The sequence below is a fragment of the Bactrocera oleae genome, chromosome 4 (assembly GCF_042242935.1).
Source record: "Bactrocera oleae isolate idBacOlea1 chromosome 4, idBacOlea1, whole genome shotgun sequence".
In the NCBI taxonomy this organism is placed as follows: Eukaryota; Metazoa; Arthropoda; class Insecta; order Diptera; family Tephritidae; genus Bactrocera; species Bactrocera oleae.
Window position 1 is genome coordinate 13,844,227 of NC_091538.1, and position 25,484 is coordinate 13,869,710.

A 25,484-nucleotide genomic window follows, 5' to 3' on the forward strand; every position below is an offset into this window, starting at 1 on the left:
AATACATTGTGAACAGAAAGCTTCCGGAAATTGTCATTTAAACTGCCCGCGCTGAAAATTTTTAAGCACTTTGAGTTGTTAAGTTGGTAGCACTGTCCTTAATCACTATGCCAAAAATGAGCGCGATCTGTCAACTAGTTTGTTTGCAGCAGCTGTTGATATCAGTCGCCCTCAGTAGTGTTTTGTGTTTTTTCGAATGGAAAAAATATTGAACAAAGAATTTGCATAAAATTTTCAGTTTGGAACCAAATTTCGTGTGCGGAATCGTTGCGAATGTCAGAAAAGGCTTATGGTGAATCTATTCTATCGAAAACCCAAGTCTATAACTGGTACAAAGCCTTTAAGTATGGTCGAAAAAACGTCGAAAACATGCATTGTTCCGGTCGTCCTTCGACTTCTAACACTCACGATAACATCAAAAAAGTGAAGGAAATCCAAAGATTTTAAGACCAAAAACTCGTTCAATAGCATCCATCAACAACCACCGTATTCAGCGGACTTGGCCCCGACTTTTTTTCTTTCCAAAACTCAAGTTACCACTCCGTGGAACCCGTTTCGACTCAATTGAGGCCGTAAAAGAAAATTCGCAGAGGGAACTTAAGGCGATCCCCGACAGCGCCTAGGCATGTTTTAATGATTGAAAAAAGGATGGCATATTGTAACGCTTTAGAAGGAGCATATTTTGAAGGTGACAAAATAAATATTGATGAAGATTAAACATTTTTCCGTTTTATTTAAAATTTCCGGAAACTTTCTGGTCACAAGGGTAAATATGTATAACACCAATAATAATAAAACTACAATGGCAATCATAAATAACTCAGCGGGTTATATACACATACATACAGCGACAGGAGTATACGTATATAATTTATTCGAGTGCATATGGGGTAATAACAAAACGGTTATGCAAATCGAGTGGAGGCTGTCAGCTAGGTATTTCTATAACTATAAGCTTAGTAGGCATGAATTCAGGTATATATTGTGGGCACAAAAATATGTGACTATTACTCATATTATTGAATATACTTATACACTATTGATTTAATGTGGTAATGAGTATTGAGCCAAACAGAGAGCCACCCAAATGCTTATAAAAGTATATATGTTACAATATTTACGTAAAAAGTTTTTTTTTTACTTATTAGAGTTTGTAAACACATACATATAACAAGAAAGAAGGAATATTTATTTTACTTAGCTTTTCTTTCATTATTGGGAGAGTAATTCTCTTTTAATTGCAATATTTGAAGTAAGTGAAATATTTTACTCAAAATTTATGTACGAATACATATATTTTTGTGGTATATAATAATTAGACGAAATAAATATGGCATCACTCTTTGAAAAATATTTATTTTGAAATCCGTTTCTCTTGTGCACAAAATATTGCAGAAGCGCTACAAATTTTTTTTAATAGGGCTGCGGTTCAACGTTGACTTCTCAGAGCCTTATGCAAAATATAAAAAAATAAATTAAAAAAATAGCAGAAGCAAGAAAAAAATTAAACATTTCAAGGCATAAATTCCAAGGCATAAAATGTGCTAGTATTTCAGACCTTTAACACTCTCACAATAACAACTGTTGCTATTATAATTTCAGTTTACAGAAATGACTTTCCAAAAAAGTTTGCTTAAGATATTGTTGCATACAGCTCAAATATTTTGTTGTAATATGTTTTTTGCTTTGATGGTATAATAACCGAGGCACTTAAAACACAATTTCAAGGTTGCCACCTGTTTAAAGTTTTTTGCCAAAACCTTGCTAAAGTGAAGAGCATTAAAACATTGCAGAAGAGTCAAAAAACAAATTAGTAAAAAAAATATTTTTAAGAAGAGTTGCCACATTTTTACAAAACTTAAGTATATTTAATTAATAATATTAATAGAATACAACACTATGTACATAATTATAAATGGGTTGATAAAGGCTTACAGCGAAAAATATTTCTAAGCAGAGTTGCCACTTGTTTGCAGAATTTAAATAAATTAAATTGATAACATATATGTATATTATATAACAATATGCATATGAAAAAATACTGTTGATAAGGGCTCGTAATGAAATATATACATATGTATCTAAGGGTTGCCAGCTATTTGACATTTTACATTAAATATTTTTAAATTAAATTTTAAATCACATCATAATAATATAATATATACATATATTATATAAACCTACAATATATAAAAAATCAGTGAGACGAGCTGAATCAGATGTAGAATGTATTATACATCTGTATATATGCCAACGAGTCTCTTAGCTTTTGAAATATCTTTCTAAAATTTATACACGTTCTTTTCTCCTCAAGAAGCTGCTAATTGTACCACTTATAGCTGCCATACAAACTGGACGATCAACATTAAGGCCTTGTATGGAAAACTTTTGTATTTGAGAAGGGTATTATAACTTTAATTAATTAATGTTTTTTCTCATTTATTTGAGTTTCGCCTCAGCTAAAATATAGTTGCTGCTCTCTACTTCTGCTTAAAACTATTGTCATTGACGACTGCATACAAATTTGCTATCGGGTACGCATACATACGTACACACAAAGCTATTTACATTTAGAATAAACAGAACTTGCTTAGTTAATCAGTGTTTGGGGTCAAATAATAAATGTTGACACTCTGCGACGTTGATGATATGACTTTAAAAGCAGAGGAGGCGAAGAGGCAGACAGCGTGCTCTATATATTTAAAAGTATATACAGGTTTCTATATATATAATATTTAGACATCCATATGTATATATACCCATACCACAGATATGAGCTCACAAGTGACATGAAGCTAATTAAAGAAGCAAGTAGAAAGACTTAGGCGCGGGCGCGGACGCAACGTAAAAATTGCTACAGCCTAGCTTGCTTTGTTTCGAAGAAGTTTTAAAATATGAGTATCTACTTGTATATACCGAAATTTGTTTGTATATGCTTAATTAAGCATGTAAACATTTAAATGCTCACTCATGTGTAGGCATGGTGACAATTTATCAAACAAAAACAAGCAATTATGCCAATTATCACTTCCTATATTAATGTGTGAGCTTATTTAAGTTGATTTCCTTAAAAAGTTTGTAAAAGAAAGAACATTAATTACCACGGTTTTATAAAAAATATTCAAATTGATATTTGTTAAAAATTTTCCAACAAAAAATCTATATATATCTTAAATTTATACATAAATCCGTTAAAGGGGTATGCTAGTGAAAATTTATTTTTTTTCATATTTTCGATGTCTAACTATCTAAGAATATGTCTGCGAGAGCATTTTTGAAAACTTAAATTATTTTTGGAGATATAGACATTTTACTGGCCCGGCTTTCAAACTGGGACGGCTGGGTCTAATCGAAAAAAAGAATTTTCTCAGACCAGACTTTTCATTACGATACCCACGGTTTCTCAAGTTTTGCTGGACTGTTTTACTTGAAATTTACAGAGAATCTTCTTTATAGACCTGTCTCTTCTTTATAGAACTAGCCTCATTCCCAAATTTAAATTTTTACTATTTTTAAAAACTACGAGGAAATAAAAAAATGGTAAAAAAATCGTTTTTTTTACAGACAGTTGCCATTTTGTTAAAAAAGATCATCTTTTTTTTATTTCAGATGACTAGTAGGGTTGAAATCATGCGTATGCTCATGTGCCAAATTTTTGAGACCCGCCCCCCTTCATCAGCTGCCCGCTTTTTTAAATTAGTTTTTTGTTTGATTTTTTCTGTACCATTGAAACATTAATAAAAAACTGATTAAAAAATCGATAGTAAAAATTTTGAAGGCCTGTTGTTTACGACATTTTAAAAATTACCTAAATTCATGTCTGTAGACTAGAATAACCCCTTAAAAAACGGCTCTAAAATGTTTTTAATACCCGAAATTTTTTAAACATTCTTGCCGAATTTGATCATTTGTTTTGATTTTTATTAAGTTTTTTCATAAACTTCTAGAATGGCTTATAGTACAATAGAAATATATATAACATATAAGTGACCTCCTTGTGCATAGATATACAAGACTTAAAGCCATTTTCTCAAATCATTTCCGTTCTATATATATACCTAATGAATATAATTTGACATTTTTAAGATCGCTGGTAACCCTATTCAAATCTGTTTAGTGACATGTATAAAATGTTTACCGAACGACTTCCCTTACAAACCCACTAATTGTTTACGCAATTAAAAGTTGAGTTTTTATATATAAATGTGTAATGTGTATATACCCCATTTGCGTTAAGTCGAATAAATGTAAGCTTGGCTAGAGTGTTTTGGTATAAAACCTCTTAAAAGCGTAGTTTTGATTACATACTGATGAACCTGTCTAATAAATTTTAATAAAGTAAATATTGGCAAGGGTTCCACTGGTGATTTCATAAATATTTTTCGTTATTAAACGGTCGAGATTCGCAAAAACAGTTATACCGCCATGACGTTACTAACATGTCGCGAATTTTTGAGACAAACAAACATAACTGACGGCCAAACTGATGGATGATAAGAGAAACTTAAAAAATAAAATATAAAGTATCAAACATAATATGAAAATGAAAAACAAAAAACAGTAATGTATAAAAAACAAAAAAAAAAAAACAAAAACAATAACAGGAAAAAAATATATAATAAGCTCATACGTGGAATTTTGACAAAATTTACATATTTCACAGCAAACTGTGAAAACACAAACAATATACATATATATATATATATCTATAAGCATATACGAGACCATTATCGACTTCAATAATAGCAACAATAACAGCAAATCTGTGCTGTTGATCATGCTCGAAACCGAGACTGCTCGATCTACACATATGTCACACCGGTCACACATATATTATGCGTTGTTATTGCTTTGCTCAGTATATACCATACATAAATACATACATTTTTTATTTTTTTTCATTATCGCTGGCAATTTGTCATTCCGTTTTCAATTTCAACTGGCCTTCCAGCTCAGCGTTCAGCGCTTTGCACAATCAGTTACAGTTTGGACGAAGCTTAGTGAAGATCGCAACTAAAAGCGGCTTCATCTCACTACTCAGTTGAGTTTCTGTGTGCGTGTATTTGCTTGTTGTGTTTTTATTTTCTTTTTATACAATACATTGTTAGTGTTGTGTGTAAGGTTTTGAGAATGAAAATCCTTTTGGTATTTTCACTTTTCATTGCCGTCACTTTGGCCAACAAAGTGGGCAATCCGGCACCGGGTGGACCCAAAAAACATATGGTCTGCTACTACGATTCATCGAGTTTCGTTAAAGAGGGTGAGTAATGGGCATGGAAAAACAGACATTTATAAGAAACGGTGAATGTTGCGTAATAGAAAACATTGATATTGACTTAGAAGTGCTGCTTAGCAGCTGTGAAGTAAGAAAAATATAAATATGTATGTGGTTTCGACTGAGTGAAAACCACAAAAAGTAACGCCATTAACTGATTTAGCAGTGTTCTAAGTGTAAATTCAGAATTTAGAAATCATCTGTGCTTGCTTTCCGTTAAGCGTGAAAAAGTACCGGTCGCGTGTGTGTGGGTATGTGTGGAAAAAACTGGAAATAAAGTAAATAGTAATTATCATAAGTAGCAGAAGCGCAGTGTTGACTCGTTGACCCGCTAGTAAGATAAGCGGTGTGAAGAGGAACTAAGCTAAGAAATTAAGAGCTTCTAAGAATTGCATATTTCTAAGAAGTTTTAATACAATTGTATGAAAGTTAAAATTACACAGTAGAGCCGCTTCGAAAAAAATGAAGTAAAATATATATAATCGAAAGGAAAATAATTAAAATATATAAATATAGTTAAACAACTATAGAACTATTTAGAAAGTAAAGTAGATAAGTAAGTCAAAATATTGAATACTGTTTGAAGAGTATTATTCGAAAAAATATGAGATAAAGTGGGGTTAAAAACTACTATTCTTTTTGAGCTTAAATTAAAACCAATTTTTTTTAAACTTAAATCAAAAATAATTTTTAAAGTTCTGACAATAAAATTGCAAAAATTATGAAATATTTTAGTATAGGAAACAAAGAGACAAAGAGGCGTATAAAACAATATAAAATATTTCATTTTTTTTCTTTACTTTATATCATATGTCATGTCATACTTGCATTATTATCCCTTCTTCGCTACGCGCTCACGAAACCAAAATCATCAGTTGGAGTGCTATTTTGCAGCTAGAGATCAGCGCTATATAACAAGCTTAAATAAATTTAATTGATCGAAGTTAAAAAGTATTAATTTTAGACTAATTAAGTTTCAATTTCATTAATAACACTATCAGAGATTGAGGTTTGTAACACAGCTAAGGCACACGGTAACTCAAGCGTAGGTAAGCGAAGACACCTACCCATTGTAAACGACATTTTTACTTCGACAAACCAAATTGATGATTTAAGAAAATTTATGAAGAAAATTCCACTCATGAGTTGTGCCTCTGCATTTTTGCCAACTCAGATGACAAATCATCCGATGACCAATACCAATTGAGCAACAGCTTTGAAATACATATTTTCTTTCAACTGTCAATGTCAATGTCAACTCTTCTCTTCGCTTTGTTTTATCAAAATTTAAATTTGCTGTTTTCAATCAGTTGTCTTGCTTTTTCTGACAAAAAATCTCTTGCTCATTAAAATTGTATGGCAAAATGCGTTCTCTGTACTTTCTCTACTTCGCTGAGCTTTTTGCTGATAACCAATGCTACAGGTAGACACCACTGGTTATCTTATAAAGAACACTACTCATTTTTTGTTTCAAATCATAACTTCTAACTTCAAGAAGGTTTTCTAATACAGACGTTACAGGCGAACTTAATATTATGCACAATCCACTATTTGTTTATTAATAACACATATTTAAGTAGCCCAAAATTTTAATCTGTCTTTCACTTCATCTCTCTTTCAGGACTCGGCAAACTTATAATTGATGATCTTGAACCGGCGTTACAGTTCTGCGACTACCTTGTCTATGGTTGGGCAGGCATTGAACGCGACAGCCACAAAGCTGTCTCGCTCAATCAAAACTTAGACTTGGATTTGGGTAAAGGCTTATACCGCACTGTTACACGTCTAAAGCGCAAATACCCAACCTTGAAGGTGTTGCTTGGTTTGGGTGGTGATAAGGATATTGAGACCGGTGAAGATGCCAAAGACTTGCCAAACAAATATCTCGAATTGTTGGAGAACCCAGTTGGACGTACGCATTTCATTAAAACCGTTTATTCTTTGGTGAAGACTTATGGTTTCGATGGACTCGATGTAGCCTGGCAGTTCCCGAAGAACAAACCAAAGAAGGTGCACAGCGGTTTGGGTAGCGTGTGGAAGGGTTTCAAGAAGGTCTTCTCTGGCGATCACATTGTTGATGAAAAATCTGAGGAACATAAGGAACAGTTTACCGCTTTGTTGCGAGATGTCAAAAATGAATTCCGTCCAGACAGTCTGTTGCTCTCGACCACTGTCTTGCCCAACGTGAACTCGACGCGTGAGTTGGTTTTATTTAAACAATTTTAAGCAACTTTCATAAAAATATTTCTACGACACCTATATAGTGTTCTATGATGTGCCAGCTATTGTTAACTACTTGGACTTTGTAAACTTGGGTGCCTTTGATTTCTACACACCCGAACGTAATCCCGAAGTTGCCGATTTGCCTGCGCCACTGTTCGATCTACCCGAACGCAATCCACAATTCAATGTACACTTCCAAGCACAGTATTGGTTGCGTAACAATTGCCCCGCCTCCAAATTGAATGTAGGCGTGCCTGCTTATGGACGCGTTTGGAAGTTAACCGATGATTCTGGCGAGACTGGCGTGCCACCTGTCTCCAAGGTTGAGAATGAAGCACCTGCTGGACCAAACACACAAATCAAGGGTCTCTACAGCTGGCCCGAAGTGTGCGCTATGCTGCCGAACACCAATAATGCTTATGGCAAAGGTGCCAATCTGGCATTGACCAAGGTCGGCGATCCAACTCGTCGCACGGGTAATTATGCCTATCGCTCGGACGAGAAGAGCAGCGGTCATGGCTTGTGGGTGGGCTATGAAGATCCCGACACCGCCGCTGAAAAGGCCGCCTATGTGCGTCAGTTCAATTTGGGTGGCGTGGCTTTGTTCGATTTGTCTTTCGATGATTTCCGTGGTTCCTGCACTGGCGATAAATACCCCATACTACGTGCCATTAAGTATCGCTTGGTGAACTAGGTTCGCGCGGTGCCATAATTGCATGACTCATTAATATTTGTTTAACTGATTTTTTACGACTTTTAAATGTTTTTTGTATAATAGCTGTTTCAGTTTTCCAATTGTGCGTTAATATTTGCAAAAGTAAAAGCACTGAATCAATTAATATACATATATTTAAAAAATGTTAATTGCTTTCACTTATTGCCAAATTTTTTCTTCCAAGATTTTTCTAAATTTTAAAATATTGAGAGTTTTCATGACGACATGACATTTCTGTGTTCGTTATAGAAAGGCTAGTATCACACGCTCTCCTTTTACTAGAAGAATTTCGTAAAATAAGAATTATAAAAGAGCGAAAAGGGTGTTAAAGATTTTAGTAAAGGTTTCGTAATGAAAGTAAATAAAATGATGTAAAAAAGAAAGCTTAAAAGTACCGCTATGATTTTTCTGTAGCAAATCACTTTGATATAGCTTTTCCGTATATTCAGCTAAAATCGATTCTGTGTTAGGAAGTTCTTATGTAAGCGGAATAATTGATTTAATGCGAGATTCAAGTAAATTAAATATTTTTAAACTGAAACGGACTTTCTAGAAAATATGAAAAAGGTTTCCAGTTGAATTTGGTAACTAAGTTTCAATTAAAACAAGAAAAAACTATAGCTTCGACTGCAGCGAAGCTATAATACCCTTCACAAATACAAAAGATGCCATCCAAAAAATTCAAATTGAGCGGTCAGTTTGTATGACAGCTATATGCTATAGTAATCCGATTTAAACAATTTCTTTAGAGATTGTACTATTCTTTTTAGAATTAATGCATGCCAAATTTCGTAAAGATATCTCTTCAATCAAAAAAAAATTCCATACAAGGACATAATTTTGATCGTTCAGTTTGTATGGTAGCTGTATTCGAAACTGGTCCGATATAGGCCGTTCCAACAAATACGCAGATTCTTGGAGAGTAAAAGACGTGTGCGAAATTCCAGATGGATATCTCACAAACTGAGGGACTAGTTCTCGTATATGCAGAGAAACGTACATGGTTAAATAGACTCAGCTCGCCACGCTGATCATTATATAACTATATACTTTATAGGGCATCAGACATTTTCTCCTGGGTGTTACAAATATAGTAACAAACTTAATATACCCAGTTCAGGTTATAAAATTGGTAATAACAAAAAGATGCTAGATGTAATACTGTTTTCTTCCACTCTGAAGCAACTTGTGACCTCAGCAGACGCAATATTTCCAAGCAAATAATATTACTAAAAGTGCTGAGCTTTTTGTATAGAGAAGTACACAACTACACTTTTATATTAATTCACGTTGCACGCTTGACGCCTAAAAGTAGTCTATTATCACTAGTAAATAAATGAGCAGGATTTCTCACACACAAACAAGCAAAATAAAATCAAATAAATAATTTTAATGGAACAGCTGAAAAGGCTGCGAACAAAAGCAGAAATTTGCACTTGCCAAATAAATAGCGAAAAATGTGAAAACTACGCGCAGGGCGCAAGCGCAATGTGCTGGCAAGCGTAAATTTAGCGGTACGATGTGGCAAGGCAAGCCGTAAAGTGCAAACACACCATCGATTGAAGAGTAGCTGAAGAGCAGTAAAATGAAAATCCCGCCACTCAGGGAAGCACCGCACACAAACACATACACATATAAGCGCATTGAACGCGCCGAAGCATAAACTCAGCCAGGCGACCGAGCGTGCGGGGCAGCAGACCAGGTGCTTGCCGTGTCAGGGTTAAATTTATCACCTGCACTAAAAGGTGAAACAAACAACAACAAAATGTGACACAAATATATAAATCTATAAGCGCACATCACAGGTAACCGTATACCTTTTGAGGTATATATATCTGCAGAGCTGTATATCTAGCTGTATTTATTTACTTTTGTTTTTATTATTCCGACTGCCATTTGTACGAGCCGCGAGCTTGGCGTCGCAACAAGTCAGCATCTGCACATTTCGGTTATTCTTTTTATTATATAAGCAGCGCGCGGTCACATGACCCTAATGCAAAGCGGATGCGGATACACCGACCTATTTCCGGCATTTCGTTTTACAACTATTGTTGTTAGTTTTGTTGTTTTTTTATAGCATTCAGGCTTTTGTTGGAGTGAAAATTTATTATGATTAAACGCCGCGGTGTTGATGGTTTTATCGGCTCGCTTGTTTTGTGTGGAAATTTGTTTCACTTTAAGTGTGGTAGACCATTCAGTTTTTTGCAAGAACGTTACGTTGGTAAATTAGTAGCATACCTTAAGGCGATTTTGCATTGCAAAATGAAGAATATGCCACGTCTAATTGGGCAAGTGGAGGTTATCAAAAATATGCATGAAACTGTTGGCGTTCAAATGGTCTTAAGTTTGTAGAAACAAAAAGTTGTTAATATAAAAGCAACAAAAAAATAAAATAATTTGAAAGAGAGAATTATGTGATGAAACATAACCTTTCAAATTTGAAAGTTTTACAAAAAAAAAAAATATGGAAAGTTTAAATTTTACTTTACATGCCTCAAGTAATAAATATGTCATAATTTTCAAATTCATAACAAAGAAGATATTCTCAAAAAGCTTTCTATAATATAGTAGGTATATTTTATTAATATAAAACTTTTGCAAAATTGTGAATTGCATCAGTTCAAAATGTTTACGATTTGGTATTAACAGTATGTTAAATTTATACGAGAAGAAAAAATATATTCAAAATATTTTTAAGAGCTTTATGTAGAATGTACTTCTGAAAGCATAGCTTTTGATCAATTTGTAAGTTGCACTACAGTTAAAAAGAAAGAAAAAAAGTTACATATATAAAGCTCTTAAACTTCGTATAGCTATAACCTTTAGTTGTAAGCTTTAAGTGTAGCTTTATGGAAAAGTCTTGAACTTGAGTTGTGTTATGATTATAAAAACAAAACTACTTTCAGTCATTTAAACATAAGCAGATCAAAACTGGTAAAATTATATAGCTTTAAAGTTCTTCGAACCGTTAAAACAGCTGAAATCATACAGCTTTGTTTGGAGTTTCATTTGAGCTTTTTGGAAGAGCTGATTTTTGTTTCGATAAAGTTAATATTTTATATAAATTATAAAATTTAAAAACATTTTATGTGAAGGCTTTCCAAAAGAGCTTTAAGCGTCAGCTAAATCACATCCGCATTTAATATTATATTTTTAATATTATGCCACCGACTTTGTTAAGTTTCTTTGTTGAAAAAAGCTTTTCGGGCCATTAGAATAACCGAAATCATATACTGACTTTGTATATTCAAAGAACTGGAGGACCTAAGTAAGACCTTGAAGCTTTCATATTTCTGTTTAAAAAGAGTCAATATTTTATATTAATTTAATAAAATTCAGTTGATATTTTATATTTATTTAGTTAAATTTAAATTGTGAGAAGTTAAAAAAAGCTCCCATAACCGAAATCATGAAAGGTGTTTTGTAAAATAAAAATCAAGTCTTTATAACAGCTGTGTTTACTTTGATTTGTAGACGCTTGAGCTTAAAGATCTAAAAACGACTTAAATTATGAATAAATAAAGCTTTGAAGCTTTGAAATTTGTTTGGAGATTTTTGGAAAAGCTAAGTTTTGTTTGAATAAGGTTTATATTTTATATTTATACCAAAAATTCGAAAACTATATTCAAACTGTGAAAAGTTGAAAAAGCTCTTCGAGCCGACATTATCAAGTTATTTTTCAAAAGCTACAAAAATACAGTCCTTATAACAACTGATTATAATTTTGATTTGTTGACACTAGAGTTCGGCCTTTACCACGTATAAGCGTGCTTCCAGCGAATTGGAAAAGTTTAAAGATAAAAAGCTTACTTTAAAAATGCTTCTTGAAAAAGTCTGTCATTTGTATAAGTATTTTAGTTACTCAGTAAATATACTATTTATTTAATTTTTTTCTTTGATAAAAAAAGCAAAACAACTTATATATGTAATCGTTTTATCTTCTCATCGCTTTAAAAGCTTTCCATATTTAAATGACACTGCACAATTAGAAATTATTCCAAAAAAAAAAATCAGCGCAAAAATATACAAAATTAAACAATTTAATTTTACTGTTATTATAAATTCAGAAAATGTTCTCACTTGCTAATGTCACCATGCTTTCGCTTGGAAAATTTCAAGAGATTTTAATTACAATATCAAGCGAGCAAGCAAATGGCTGGCGACCCTTGTCACGTACAAAATTACATACCGTTACGGAGTGTGGAATGTCTTAAAAGGACATGTTTATTTTCAGCCAAAATATTTGCGCAAATTTCACATTCCCAGGAGACAGCTATTAGAATGCCTGAATGAGGTATTGCTTCCATTTTGCTCCACGCTATACATATGTTGTTGTGTGCTATCTATGAACATAATACTATATATTATATATAATAATAGACAGCAAAAAAAATATTTTGCTTTTTTCCGATTGCCTTACTACATAATTATGCCAATTATGTGGCAAGTGAACACCAAAAACATTTCACTTAATTTATATGGGAGCAAACAGGAGTAGAAGTAGAGGAGAGAGCGCGAGCGAATATAGTCAAAGGAGTTGCTGGCTATTAACAAAGAAGGCAGCAAACAAATTATAAATTAAATTTTTTTGCACAAATTCAAGAGCAATAAATTATTCAAGTATGCTTGAGGCAGGCAGCAAAGTGACAACAACAAAAGTGGTTGTACATTAATTAAGTGTTTAGTAATAATGGAAGCGGAGAAAATAGCACGCATTGTTGTAGACCACACGGGCGTATGAGTGATGTTAATTAATTTGTATTGAGCACACTGGTGGCGAATAGAATATTTTTCAGGTGCAGTAAGTTAGCATAGAAATTAATTTTTATTTCAAAAGTTATTGAGACGCAAAAGTATTTAAGTAGAAATGTAAAAATTAGGAATTTATTAATTTGTGTGTGTTCAAACACTGGTGGCGAATAAAATCTTTTTTAAAAATAAAAAATTTGTTTGCCAAAGGAATTGAGACACAAATATTTTAAAATCAAAGTGTGGAAATTTTATAAAAAGCAGAAATAATAATTTCTTAAATAATATATTATTTATACTAATTTCGTTTTTTACCGCTATAAAAAAATAATTTTATAAAATTTTTAAATAATTTTTAGATAAGCTTTTTTTAAGTTGGCAACTCTGCACTTAAGTAACGTGCAGCAGCTAAAGTTAACACCTGTCTTATGCTAGTAATTAAATATATACTAAGTTTCTAATTTATGCACAGCGAGATTTAGAAAATATGTCCACTCTACGTTTTAAAATTTCTTAAAAATTTCATTGAAAGTAAATATGATCAAAATTTCTCTTAATCTTTAATTTTTTAATATATATATTTTAGTATAAATTTTTAACATGGATAACCTGACGGTTACTTTGTAAACCAATTTGATTTACATAATTAGCAATGATTTAGTAAAAAATGTTAAAGCTCTTTTAAATTGATTTTTTTTTGTTCGTAATTTCCTGTATCAACTGCTTTCTCTGTATTTATTATATCTTCATAAAGCTGGCAACTCTACTTAGATGTAGCTTTTAGAATCACCTACAGTTTAAAAATATGAATTTTTATATAAAATGTATTTATTTTTTGCTGACATTTTTCATGTCGTTTTCGTATATATAGACTAGAGCTTTTTAAAGCTTTCGCGTTGATTATGCAAAGCATTGACCTAGTTATTGAAACAAAAATACTAATAGCTATAGAAATCGTTCTTTATTTGTAAAATATAAGAGCAAGAGCTTTTCCAAACTTTCACGTTGGTTTCATGAGGCTTTCATTCAAATTTAGCAATACCTATAACATAAAATTTTGAGTAGATTGTTATACTATTAGTACTTTGAATAATTTGAATGTAATAAAGGCTCTTAAAAAGAATTAGTTTTGACGTTAAGCATGGGTTTGGGAAATCATTAATTGGAACGAATTCTAAATCGTAAAAAATTGATGCGATCTGTAAAAAGTTCAATTACAGTCAGTTAGTTAGTTGAAAAAACTTTTTCGTATATATTTTTGAGCTAGAGCTTTTTCAAGCTTTTATGCCGATTTTGCAAGGCTTTTATGTATAGCTTTTGGATTTTATAGAAATCATATGTATACTTATGAAGCAGTTTTGATTTCATAAGCTTGTAAACACTTCAAAAGTTTTAGCCGAAGTTTCGAAATCTAATTTATACCTAATATATTTAAATATTGTGCTTAAATTTATCTTATAAATTAAAAAAATTATTATTATTGAAAGCTTTTCATTTTTAAACAGATTCATTTACACCGAAACATCCACTTCATATGAAAAAGGTTGCCAAGTGAAAATTAATATTTAAAATTCTTACACTTAAATAAAAAGAACCCTAAATAATAAATGCCGACGTAAATGCCGACTGCAAAGAAGAAAATTTCAGCAACCATAAAGCAACAACTACGAACATTTATTATTTTCTCTGAAGTGCTCACATTACTGTTTCGGTTTTTTGTTTTATTTTCACATGCCACACTTGAGCTCTCTTCCATTGTATGTATAATGCACTAGACTTTCGGACAGTTTTCTTTTGAAACAAGCGCTCTGCTGCGAAAGCTGCAGCCCAATGAGGCTTTTATTAGCTTGTACGAACGGCCCACATGTCGGCATTTATGCAATCACATAAACATTATACGCTGTGGCAGTAATGTTGAAATTACCAGACCAATGCACACAGCCATACAAACATGTATAGACATATATACAAACACACACACACACATGTGCTTACAAGTCATTTAGCAAGAGCGTTGAGGCGCTTGAGTGCAAGTAAAACTGTAGCAAGTAGGACTCTATAGCTTTTGAAGACAGAAATATACATATATATGCATGTGCAATAAACAATGGCGCCTAAATGTATGTAAATTTCATCAACAGCCAAGGTGTATGCTTCAAGTAAATACAACTTTTAGTAGCAGTAACAATGCGGTGTTGCCATATGTATTTTTGAAATATCTGTGCATATTTATATGAGTATGGCGCTCGGTAAACGAAACCGTCTTTGATGTTGTAGTCTGTTGTTGCAGCTAAAATATTATTTCTTAGCATGCGGTAGTAAGTATAAGCACAGCTGCTGCTACCATAAAAAGTAACTGTAATGACTAAAATTGTATACATTGGTATGCATATACAGTTGTGTTTGGAGTATAATTTACACATAAGAACAGTAATTTCTGCAAGTGCTGTCAAATTAATTTGATATATGTTATGTTGTCGTAGCTATTTTACACTAGCCAAAAGATTGAGTAACTTGCTAGTACGTTTAAATAACTTTTGTAAATATTCACTTCATATTCTTAATGGTTCAGCAACATACGGTTGTAAAAATGTAACATATCGGACAACAAAGGTTTTCATTTGAGTTTAGAATGTTCTTATAATATTTCTAATATAAGTTAGGCTAAGCTATTAACTCATTTATAACTTGATTACTGAGTATGATATGATTTGTAAGGCATCGGCTTTCTATCGGCATTCGCAAATACAGAATATGACAATATCGAGAACTTATAAAGTATATAATAAAAAATCAGCATGACGAGCTGAGTCAATTTAGCCATGTCCGTCTGTCTGCCTGTCACCAAAAAGCTGCTCGTTTGTCAGAACCGACGTAATAACTGATCGATCGCAAGTTCTTGTATGGAAACTTTTTTATTCCACAAAATATCTTCACGAAAATTTACATATAATTATGCTCAAAGGCATCACTATATTTTTCACAGAAATTTTTTTTAGATCCAAAAAACTATAGCACATGGCTGTCAGACAAACTGATCAATGAAACTTAAGTCTTTGTATGGAAAACTTTTTTATTTAAAAAGATATGTTCATAAGAGTTCGTATGGATTATTATTTAAAACATTACTAAAATATCTGAAGAAATTTTCCAGATCGGACTACTACAACATATAGCTGTCATACAAATTGAACGATGAAAATCAAGAAAGATATTTTATACAGTTTAATGTTAAGAAAAATGCACCTGTAAAGTGTACTTATATTATATAACTTCGGTCTAATTGAAGTAAACGTTTTTTATGTATGTTCTATTTTCAATTTCACATTGTTTTCTTTACGCTGCATACATATATGTATGCACATACTTATGTATATCCAAGGCATAGCTGAATAATCCAATTTACACGACTGAATGGCAGCACATTAATCGCCCACAGCTACACTCATTTAACTACACGGCCTTACATATAGTACATACCGTTGTTGGGTTGAATTGTAGGGCAAAATTGTGCTTAAGACCATATATAGAAGCATAACAGCAGGCGCAACAGCTCCTAAGGCGCCTAACATGTTGAACCTTTTTTGCATAGTTACTACATAGCATGTTCACCAATGTTGTTACTAACCTACAGCATCGTTTGCATATAAAACACACGCATAATTACACATACCGAAAACGCTACAACGTATATACTAACACACATACATAAATACGTAGCCATACCCGCACACACATATATGAGAACATGCATGTGCGTTGATGGCCACCAAAAGTTTTCCAATAAAATCTTCAATGTTAGCACGCATTGCATTTTGGAATAACGCTACTGCGGCGGGGGAAAGATGACGGCCAAATGCTCAAATAGGCAACACTGTTAGCATAATGCGTACCAAATGCGCGCGTTTAAACAACGAAAGTACGGAGCACGTTTAGTTCGCGGCGAAAAGCCATTCAACGCAGCTATGACAAGTGTCAGATACCCACGCAGTAATTAAACCACGTATGTATGTAGTTGAATGAGCCTAGACTGGCGTAGTAACGGAATAGAGAAAAGCATATACACTGCAGATTTATTTGCATAAAAAAGGGAATAAATAGTGTGCGCAAATGATTGACATCAATGAAAGTGTCGGAAAAAAGAGCAGTAACTACTATTTTTATTTCTTATACTATTGTAAAAGCTATTTAAAATGTTATCATTTATGAATTTTATAAACCGTTTGAGAATTACATTATTAGGGGAAGGAAAAATTCAAAACTAAATGGTGCGCTAAAGAAAAACGAACTTTTTTTGAAAGAATTACAGCATTTCACTGCTTTGTTGAGCTTTTCGGAGCGACCAGTATGCTCTTCATGTGCAAGATGGTCTACAGATATGTGTGTTTAGTGTAGTATGGCATACTTAAGCGTGCGTTTGTAATAAAATATGAGTTTTGATATGCATTCATGTCAGCGTGATACATTTTTACACTGCGTACAGTTACAATTGCATGCATGGATGGCTGCGTCTAACTTATTCACACTTACAGCAAAAAGTCAAGTAATATCTTAACGGAATTTGTACTACAAAATGGTTTCGTACAGTGCGTATATAGAAGGTGTGAACAAATACTGAAACAAGTAATAAGAAGTTAAAGATTACTATACATCTACTTGCTCTTAAAATGTTATCTTCAAAGTCGTTTTGAGTATTGAAAATGTTTCGGCCGCCTTGAAGCATACCCTTTATGGGGTTAACTGTGTCCGATATGTGGCTATTGACATTAACTGAAAGAAGGTTTGAGATAATTTAAAGATACTCAGAATTTCATTGTTCGGAATATTTTTGAACTTTAAATTTTTTGGGGAATGTATTTAAACATAGTCATTATCAGTTCGTACTTTTCTATATAAAGTAGTGATTAAAGTTTTGTAAAGGTAGGTTACTTTGAGAAGATTAATAAAAAGATCTCACTGTTTCAAAAAAAAAAACCAACAACAATAAAATATTTAAAATAAATCAAGAAAATATTTAGTTGTTAAACTTAATTACAACAAAGTAATAGCGTGCCGCGCAAAAAATTCCGACAGTTCAAATGAAAAATATAAATTACTCGTTAGATGGCGCTGAAGTCGAGGTAGATCTAAAATCTGAATAGAATGGTTAATTAATGTGTATTATATTAATAACTGCTCAGATAATTTTTAAATAATGTTTAGTGACACTGTTGTTTACAAACTGCCGTTACAAAAAAGTTAAATTTAAATATTTTTTTCCGCTTGTAAAATAAAACTAATATATAAAATAAAGTTAATGCATAAATATGAAGCGCCTCAAAGTAGGCTTCAGCTTTTCGAGTTCTTTGCATGAAAACACACTTTATTATATAAATGTATAAATTTAAATTTTATATACAGTAGATATTTGCTATAACTGACATCACTTGAGAAAATTAAAAACTTCAAAGACTTATGAATTAAAAAAAAAAATTATAAAAAAATTATATTTTTTCAAACTTAATCAAATATTAAGAGTCTCCTAAAAGGCACGCTTTAATTAAGAGCACGCAAATTTCATCGCATTTATTATGCGTGTATTGGTTTCTGCATATATGTGCCCTTACCTTCACACATGTGAGTAGCGGCTTTTCATGTAAGTCACGCTTGCGAAATTGTCACGTTTTAGTACTTACATTGAAATGGAAATTGTGTAAATCGCAACGACATTGCTATTGCCGATTGAAAAGCCCGGCATCTTTTTACCTTCGCAACTTTCGTGCCTGCCAGCAACAAAAAGAGTAACTCAGTGAAGAGTTTTTTCTATGGAAAGGTAGAGCGTAATGAGCAGTAAGTATAAAAGGGAAAGTGAGAAGCGAGTGGAGCTCGTATGAATATCGATTGTTTTATGTATGGATATATGCTACAACGACACTACATAGGGCGTACGAAAGGAAATTATTGCCGTTCCTACTGACGGGAAGGAAGTTAACAGCTTGCCATAGCAACAGCGGATGCTTACATTTTGATAATTGTGTTGCTTTAAATTAGATGAGTTTTCCTTTTCCGTACGCAGATATGTATTCGTTTACATATTTTCATATTTAGGCAACTTTTTAAATTCGCTGTCTAAATTTTTAGCATGTTATTCGAACCTATATTACTGGCTTACGAGGAAGAGATAGAACAGTTTTAATGGATGATTAAACTTCAGATTCAGGTTAAAGAATACCATCAACTATATATGAATTCGCCTTCGTGAAAAAGTGTTGCGTACAACAATGTGCTTAATTTTTGAATTAAAACACAAACAATCGCTATAAAGCATGTTTCTTGGCCTTATCTTAAATACCTAGATTATCTAAAATATGCCTCACAAAAAAATTCTTTAAGCACAGCAAAATATGTAGGAACGTTAATCCATACATAGGTATATAATCGGAGTACCAGTGTTTACATTATAAAGGTAGATCACTATAATTTTATAATACGTAATTCCTGCTATGTAACTAATTCATCGGAAAAAATCCGATCTCGACTGCGAAAGTGCTTCTTGCTGAAATCAAACCATTATGGGAGCCGCCAAGCGTACTGATCACAGATAGCTCGTGCTTTGAGAACCTGAACAAGTTTTTACTTGCAAAACAAGACAAAACTGCAAATACGACTTCTTTTCTGTACTCATCAAAAAATCATCACAGAACGAAATTTGAAATTAAAAAGCGCTTAGCCTTGACTTCGGAACCAAGAAGACAGCGCATTTTGGTTTTAAAATAAACTTCCGTACAGGTCCTAGACTAGACTAGTCTTGAGTGGTACACATTTGTCGACCTAACCTAACATTTCGGAGTAAAGCATTATCACACACTATTTTGCGTAATTTTTATACCCTGAACAGGATATATTAAGTTTGTCACGATGTTTGTAACACCCAAGTCTCTCAGTTTTTGAGATTTTGGTCTGAAATTTTGCACACGACCTATTCTCGCTAAGAAGCTGCTTATTTGTCAGAAACACTGATATCGTACAATTATTGCATGTAGCTGCCATAGAAACTGAACGATCGGAGTAAAGTGCTTGCATGGAAAATTTTTTTATTTGTCAAGTTATCTGCATCAAATTTGGCACAGATTGATCTTTTAAGCATAGCCGTAATCTCTGAAGATATTGTTCAGATCGGACATCTATTGGTTATAGCTGGCATCCAAGCTGAGCGATCGAAATCAGCATAAATATTTTTTCATATACTTTTATGCTATAAAACTGCACCTGTGAATGTTATTATAGTTTCGCTGTAGTTTAAGTTAACGTTTTTTCTTGTTTATTATAAATTTTTTTTCGTCTCATTTTATAGCTTCAGCGATCTTACACAACGAATAAATCAGACTCATATAATCATGTAGCTTTAAAAATTGCTGGTTGCAAGCCATTAAATTCTTTCATGAATTTCAACACATTTTTTCGTTCCCCAGTTAGCAATTTTTAAATCATATTTCTTTCTTCGCCTGGCTTTTATACTTTGCTTCGCACGTTTATGTTTTTCTGTTTTGAAATTTCTATAACTGTATGTATCTGTATGTAATTTTTACACTCACCTTGTGTCGCTTACGTTCACGTTCTGGCACTGCATGCCAATTAAATTGTAAATTCCAATCAAAACCGCCCACATTTACGCCGCCCGAGTCACGGTAGTGAAATTCCAATGTTGTATCATCAATGACATCAATTACCGGACACACTACAGTGGTGCTGTTGCGAGCGATGCGATCGAGCAGTGGTTCAAGCCAGCCTGTAGGGGAAAAAAAAAGTTTTTTTTTTTTTTTAAATAAAATTAATATATATACAAAGAAGAAATGGAAGCTATATACATAATTGTACTTAGTTATATGGTATATAATATAATAACATAGAAACAAATATATAAATATGTATGTATAATAAAAGATTATATTATACATCTGAAAAATATAGGTTATGTGTCTATGTGCGAGTTGCCAGCCTTAACCTTAATAAAAAGTAACGGTAGTTTATTGTTAAGGCAACTACGCTTCACTGATATTTTCTATTTGTTATTATACATACAAACAAATTGCTTTGGGTACTGTTTTTTCAACGTTTGCCATTTTTCTGCACTTTCTATTAAAGCTTTATGGACATAATCCGACTATTGAACCATACGCGTTGACCCAGCAAATGACCGCAAGCACAGTGCGGGAACATAAAAAATATATATAATAAATTCAGGAAAATTTAGCAACCGCATGGCGGAAGGAAGGAAGCGATTGTCAAAAAAAAAAAAAACACACACACAACTCACTTAGAAATAAAGTAAATAAGCATAAAATAGCAAATGCAATTACTCAACAGTGAGAAAGGTTGAAAAAATGTGTATGTATGTAACGTGTTTAACAGCAAAACATCAAAGCCATTGGCCAGCTCCACCAGCGCAACCGCAGTCCAACGGCAAGCAGTCAAGCAAGCAACGTATTCACCAAACCGTAATCATAATCGCCAAACCCAAGCAACCGCAAACTTAGTTGAGCAGCGAGGAAGCAGCAGCAAAAAAATCTCAACACTACACTCGCTCGCACCCGCGTAAACATGCTTCCTGGAAAGCTCAAACACACACATACATTTTTGCACTGCATAACACCAGCAATTGCGCAAGCATCCATATATATCTACCCTGTTACGTTCGCGCATATCCTGCAGCTTATCCCATTACGTAGTTTTGTTTGTGTTGCACACAGTCCCACACTCACACATACACATATATATATACTATACTTGTATGTGTGCGATTGAGTTTGGTCAGTCATCAATCATTAAAAAGTAGAAATTGAATTTTAGCGCTACTTCTCTGCCCTACATGCTTCTAAATGAAAGTTTAAGTTTGTTATCTCAAGTTATGAGTGTTGTGTGCTTGTTCGCTCTCAAAGCGGAAGTTAAAAAATATCAAGAATTTATAAATTCTACTTTTTCAATATTTTCTGCATAAAGTTTTGTAATTTTTTTATAAATTTTTACAGCTTTCCATAGCATTATAAGTAGTTAGAAGTGAAGAAAAAATTAAGCAACAACTGAAAAATTAGCTTAGAGCAGGAAAAATGCAGAAACAAAAATTCAATTTCCGCATAAACACTAAAAAATTATTGATTTTATTGATTGTTTGCATTGTGTATTAAGTTGAGCACTTGAATATGGTCGCTTTCGATTTTACGCTACTTTGTTGTGTAAAAGTTGTAAAAGCTTTAAAGTTAACCTAGTGACTTAAATAGAGTGAAATAGGCCACATTAAAGTTGGTTACTCTACCTCTATTTGTTTAAAACAGTTGTTATTTCGATTCGACACTCTCTAATGTTCAACGATTCTAAGACACTTTATAGACATACGAGCTCCAAACGAGGAATACTAGTTCTCAACTAGAAAATGTTTTAAATTTCCGCTTAAGCACTAAAAAATGATTGTTGATTCTCACTTAAATTGAATACTTTATTATGGCCGCTTTCTATTCATCACTTTCTCTCGCTTCGTTGACGCACTGCTCTCTTGTCCATAAAATTGACATAAAAGCTTCAAACTTTATCCAGTAAATCAAATTGGTGGTAGTAGAGAAAATTAAAGTTCTATAAACATTTATTATCTATCCCTATTTGTTTATACTAGTTTATATAATTTCGACCAGTTATGTGTTCGATTCGCACTATCTAATGTTTAACAATTCTAAGACATTTACTATACAGACGATATTAAAACTAGTAATATCGGGTGTTTTTTTCGAGGTACAGAACTTTAAGTTGGCATAACTGTTCAAGATGGCGACTAATTTAACAGCTGTTAACTGATTTATTCTCAGTTTGGTTTGACAATTCATCATGAATATACTCACGCCTGAACAACGCTTGCAAATAGTGCTATTTTATTTAGAAAATAATGGTTCTGTGCGGTATACGTATCGCGCACTACGTTCATTTTATCGGATGATGCGATGAAGCGCACTTCTGGTTGAATGGCTACGTCAACAAACAAAACTGCCGCATTTGGAGTGAAGCAAATCCTCAAGTGATGGAGGAGGGTGAAGTGGAAACATCCCGGCACTTTCTCCTCCTTTGTCCGGCTTTTGCTAGGTTGAGATTGAAACATCTCGGTAATCACACTTTTGGTGGACCAGAAGATCTGGCCGAAACAGATAATGGCCGTCTCAACAAGTTTGTCATAGGCACAAAGCGCTTCGTCGACATGTAAGGGTCTATGGATCCGGCTCATAGGAGTTTTGGGTACCACAACGGACCGGCGTTTAAGCTGTCCAAGTGTGATCCTTCTTAGGATCGACCCTCTAACCTAACCTAATCCTCAAGTGTATGTCGAAATACCGTTACATCCAGAAAAACTGACTGTTTGGTGCGCTTTATGGGCTGGTGAAATCATTGGTCCGTACTTCTTCATAAACGATGATGGCCAGAACGTTATAGTCAATGGTAGTCGGTATAGAGCCATGATTACTAACTTTTTCATTCCCGAATTGAACAACATGATGTCCAAGAGCTGTGGTTTCGACAAGACGGCTCAACATGTCACACAGCTCGTGCCACAATCGATTTATTGAAAGACACGTTGTGTGACCGCCGAATTTTGGACACGTTTTGGAGCTGTAAATTGGCTTCCAAGATCTTGTGATTTAACACCGCTAGACTACTTTCTGTGGGGTTATGTAAAGTCATTGGTCTATACGCGTAAGCCACAAACGCTTAACCATTTGGAAGACAACATTCGCCGTATTGGAAAAAGTCATCAAAAATTGGACGTCCAGATTGGATGCCAGCCAGTCGTGGCGATCATATGCCAGAAATCATATTTAAAATGTAATGCCACAAGATTATCTTTCGGATAAATAAAACTCATGTCACTCGAATAATCCATCGTTGTTTTTTTACAATTTAAAGTAAAAATTTTCGAATTAAACATACTGATATAAAATATAATAAAGGACGTCAAATACAGCAAAAAATCAGTGAAAAATGAGCAGGCACAAACGGGTAGCACAAACCCACCAAAATCTAAACTTCTGTAATTACCGAAAATAAATCACAATCCTGCGGGTATTACTCCACATCGCGCCAATAAATATTAGCTATCTCTTAATTCGCAAAGCGCAAATTAGCAATCATGTGGTAAGATTTTGTGAATAGATAAATGGATTAATACGCAATTCACAGCAAATTCCAGTAGTGAACATTTTAATTTGTAGTTTTTATACCAACGTAGTTAACGGCAAAATAAATGGTCTAAAAGCATTATTGACAATATGGCAAACCATTTAGATTAGCGGGGAAATAGTACAAAAAAAAAAATGAACAAAAAACATTTTGATATGGGTACAGTGGGACAAACTTGATTTTCAAAGTGCTAAAAAAATTTACTTTTTAATTTAAATTTTTTTAAAAGGAGAAACAGAAAACCAGAATCGGCAAGGATCAAAAAGAAGAAACAGGTGATATAATTTATTTTTCCAAAAAAAAAAAACAACACACTAACTGTTAAGGAAATTAAAATGGTTTTTATTTTATGTGAAGTACAATCGATGCAATTAAGCTCTGAATATAAAATCATTCAAATGGGCTCAACGACTTTTTTGCGAACGAATTCGATGAACCCAATTTTCGTGTACTTTTTCCATTAAATCAAGTCGTATGGTTTCTTGCTAAAGACCAATGGCTGCAAATAACCCCAGAAGATGTAGTATAATGGTGTTAAATCACAGCTTCTTGGAGGTCTTTCAATGACCCAATTTATTGAAATTATCAAATCTGCAAACTTTTCTCGCAATAATTTGGTTGTTGCACGTGCTGTGTGGCACGTAGCAACGTCTGGTTGAAACCAGATGTGGTCAAGATGAACTTTTTCCAATTGCGGCCATAAAAAGTTGATTATCATCAATCTATAACGGTCTCCATAGGCAGTAACGGTGCCAACAATTTAATTTCGAAAGAAGTGCGGACGGATGATTCCCCCAGACTATTAACCACACCAAACTGTCAATTTAGGTGAATGTAATGATTGTTCATGGATAATTTGAGGATTTTCTTCGCACCAGAAATGACAGTTTTGTTTATTTACAGCACCACTCAGATGAAAGTGAGCCTCATCGGAGAACATGATTTTCTTAAAAAAATTGTTATCGTTTTCGAGTTGTGCCAAGGCAAAATTAGCAGACCTACGACGTTTACGGTGGCCCAATGGCTTCAGTTCTTAAGTGAGAATTCAAGCTATTCGACGAATTCAATACTACTCGGGTCAGTAACATATCTCTCTCAGCTCTTTAAAAGATTTCGATTCTACACGATTTTTATACTTTTATTTATTTACTTTTTTTCTTTTTTGTTGTTATATTTTTTTTTATTTTTACCCCACTATGCAACGCGTGTTTCATCCTAAGCACCGTAATAACAGATATTTTGTAATTTTTTTTACGTAATTTAATCTATACAAATTAAAAGCTTTTGCAAAACATTTAGAATTTTGTGAAATGTAATTCACAGCAA

General features: G+C 33.2%; 2 protein-coding genes across 5 annotated transcripts in view; one reads left to right on the plus strand and one right to left on the minus strand.

Moving 5' to 3' along the window:
* Positions 1-25,484, minus strand: part of Pgant9 (polypeptide N-acetylgalactosaminyltransferase 9) — a 193,447-nt gene that overhangs the window by 39,821 nt on the left and 128,142 nt on the right. For all 4 annotated transcript variants that reach the window (XM_036375293.2, XM_070108611.1, XM_036375290.2 and 1 more), the window contains one exon: positions 20,537-20,730. In XM_036375293.2, coding sequence (XP_036231186.2) covers positions 20,537-20,730 — 194 coding nt within the window. The remainder of the gene's footprint in view (positions 1-20,536; positions 20,731-25,484) is intronic.
* Positions 4,962-8,362, plus strand: Idgf6 (Imaginal disc growth factor 6). Its single transcript, XM_014244863.3, has 3 exons — positions 4,962-5,260; positions 6,897-7,472; positions 7,540-8,362. Exons 1-3 carry the CDS (start codon positions 5,131-5,133, stop codon positions 8,190-8,192), a joined length of 1,359 nt encoding a protein of 452 aa, XP_014100338.2. The 5' UTR covers positions 4,962-5,130; the 3' UTR covers positions 8,193-8,362.

Excerpts from the sequence above, each read along its gene's own strand:
- Idgf6 (XM_014244863.3), top strand. The coding sequence starts at position 5,131 with ATGAAAATCCTTTTGGTATTTTCACTTTTCATTGCCGTCACTTTGGCC. Across the intron at positions 5,261-6,896 it reads ATCGAGTTTCGTTAAAGAGG|GACTCGGCAAACTTATAATT; the intron begins GTGAGTAATGGG and ends TCTCTCTTTCAG. Across the intron at positions 7,473-7,539 it reads GCCCAACGTGAACTCGACGC|TGTTCTATGATGTGCCAGCT; the intron begins GTGAGTTGGTTT and ends ACACCTATATAG.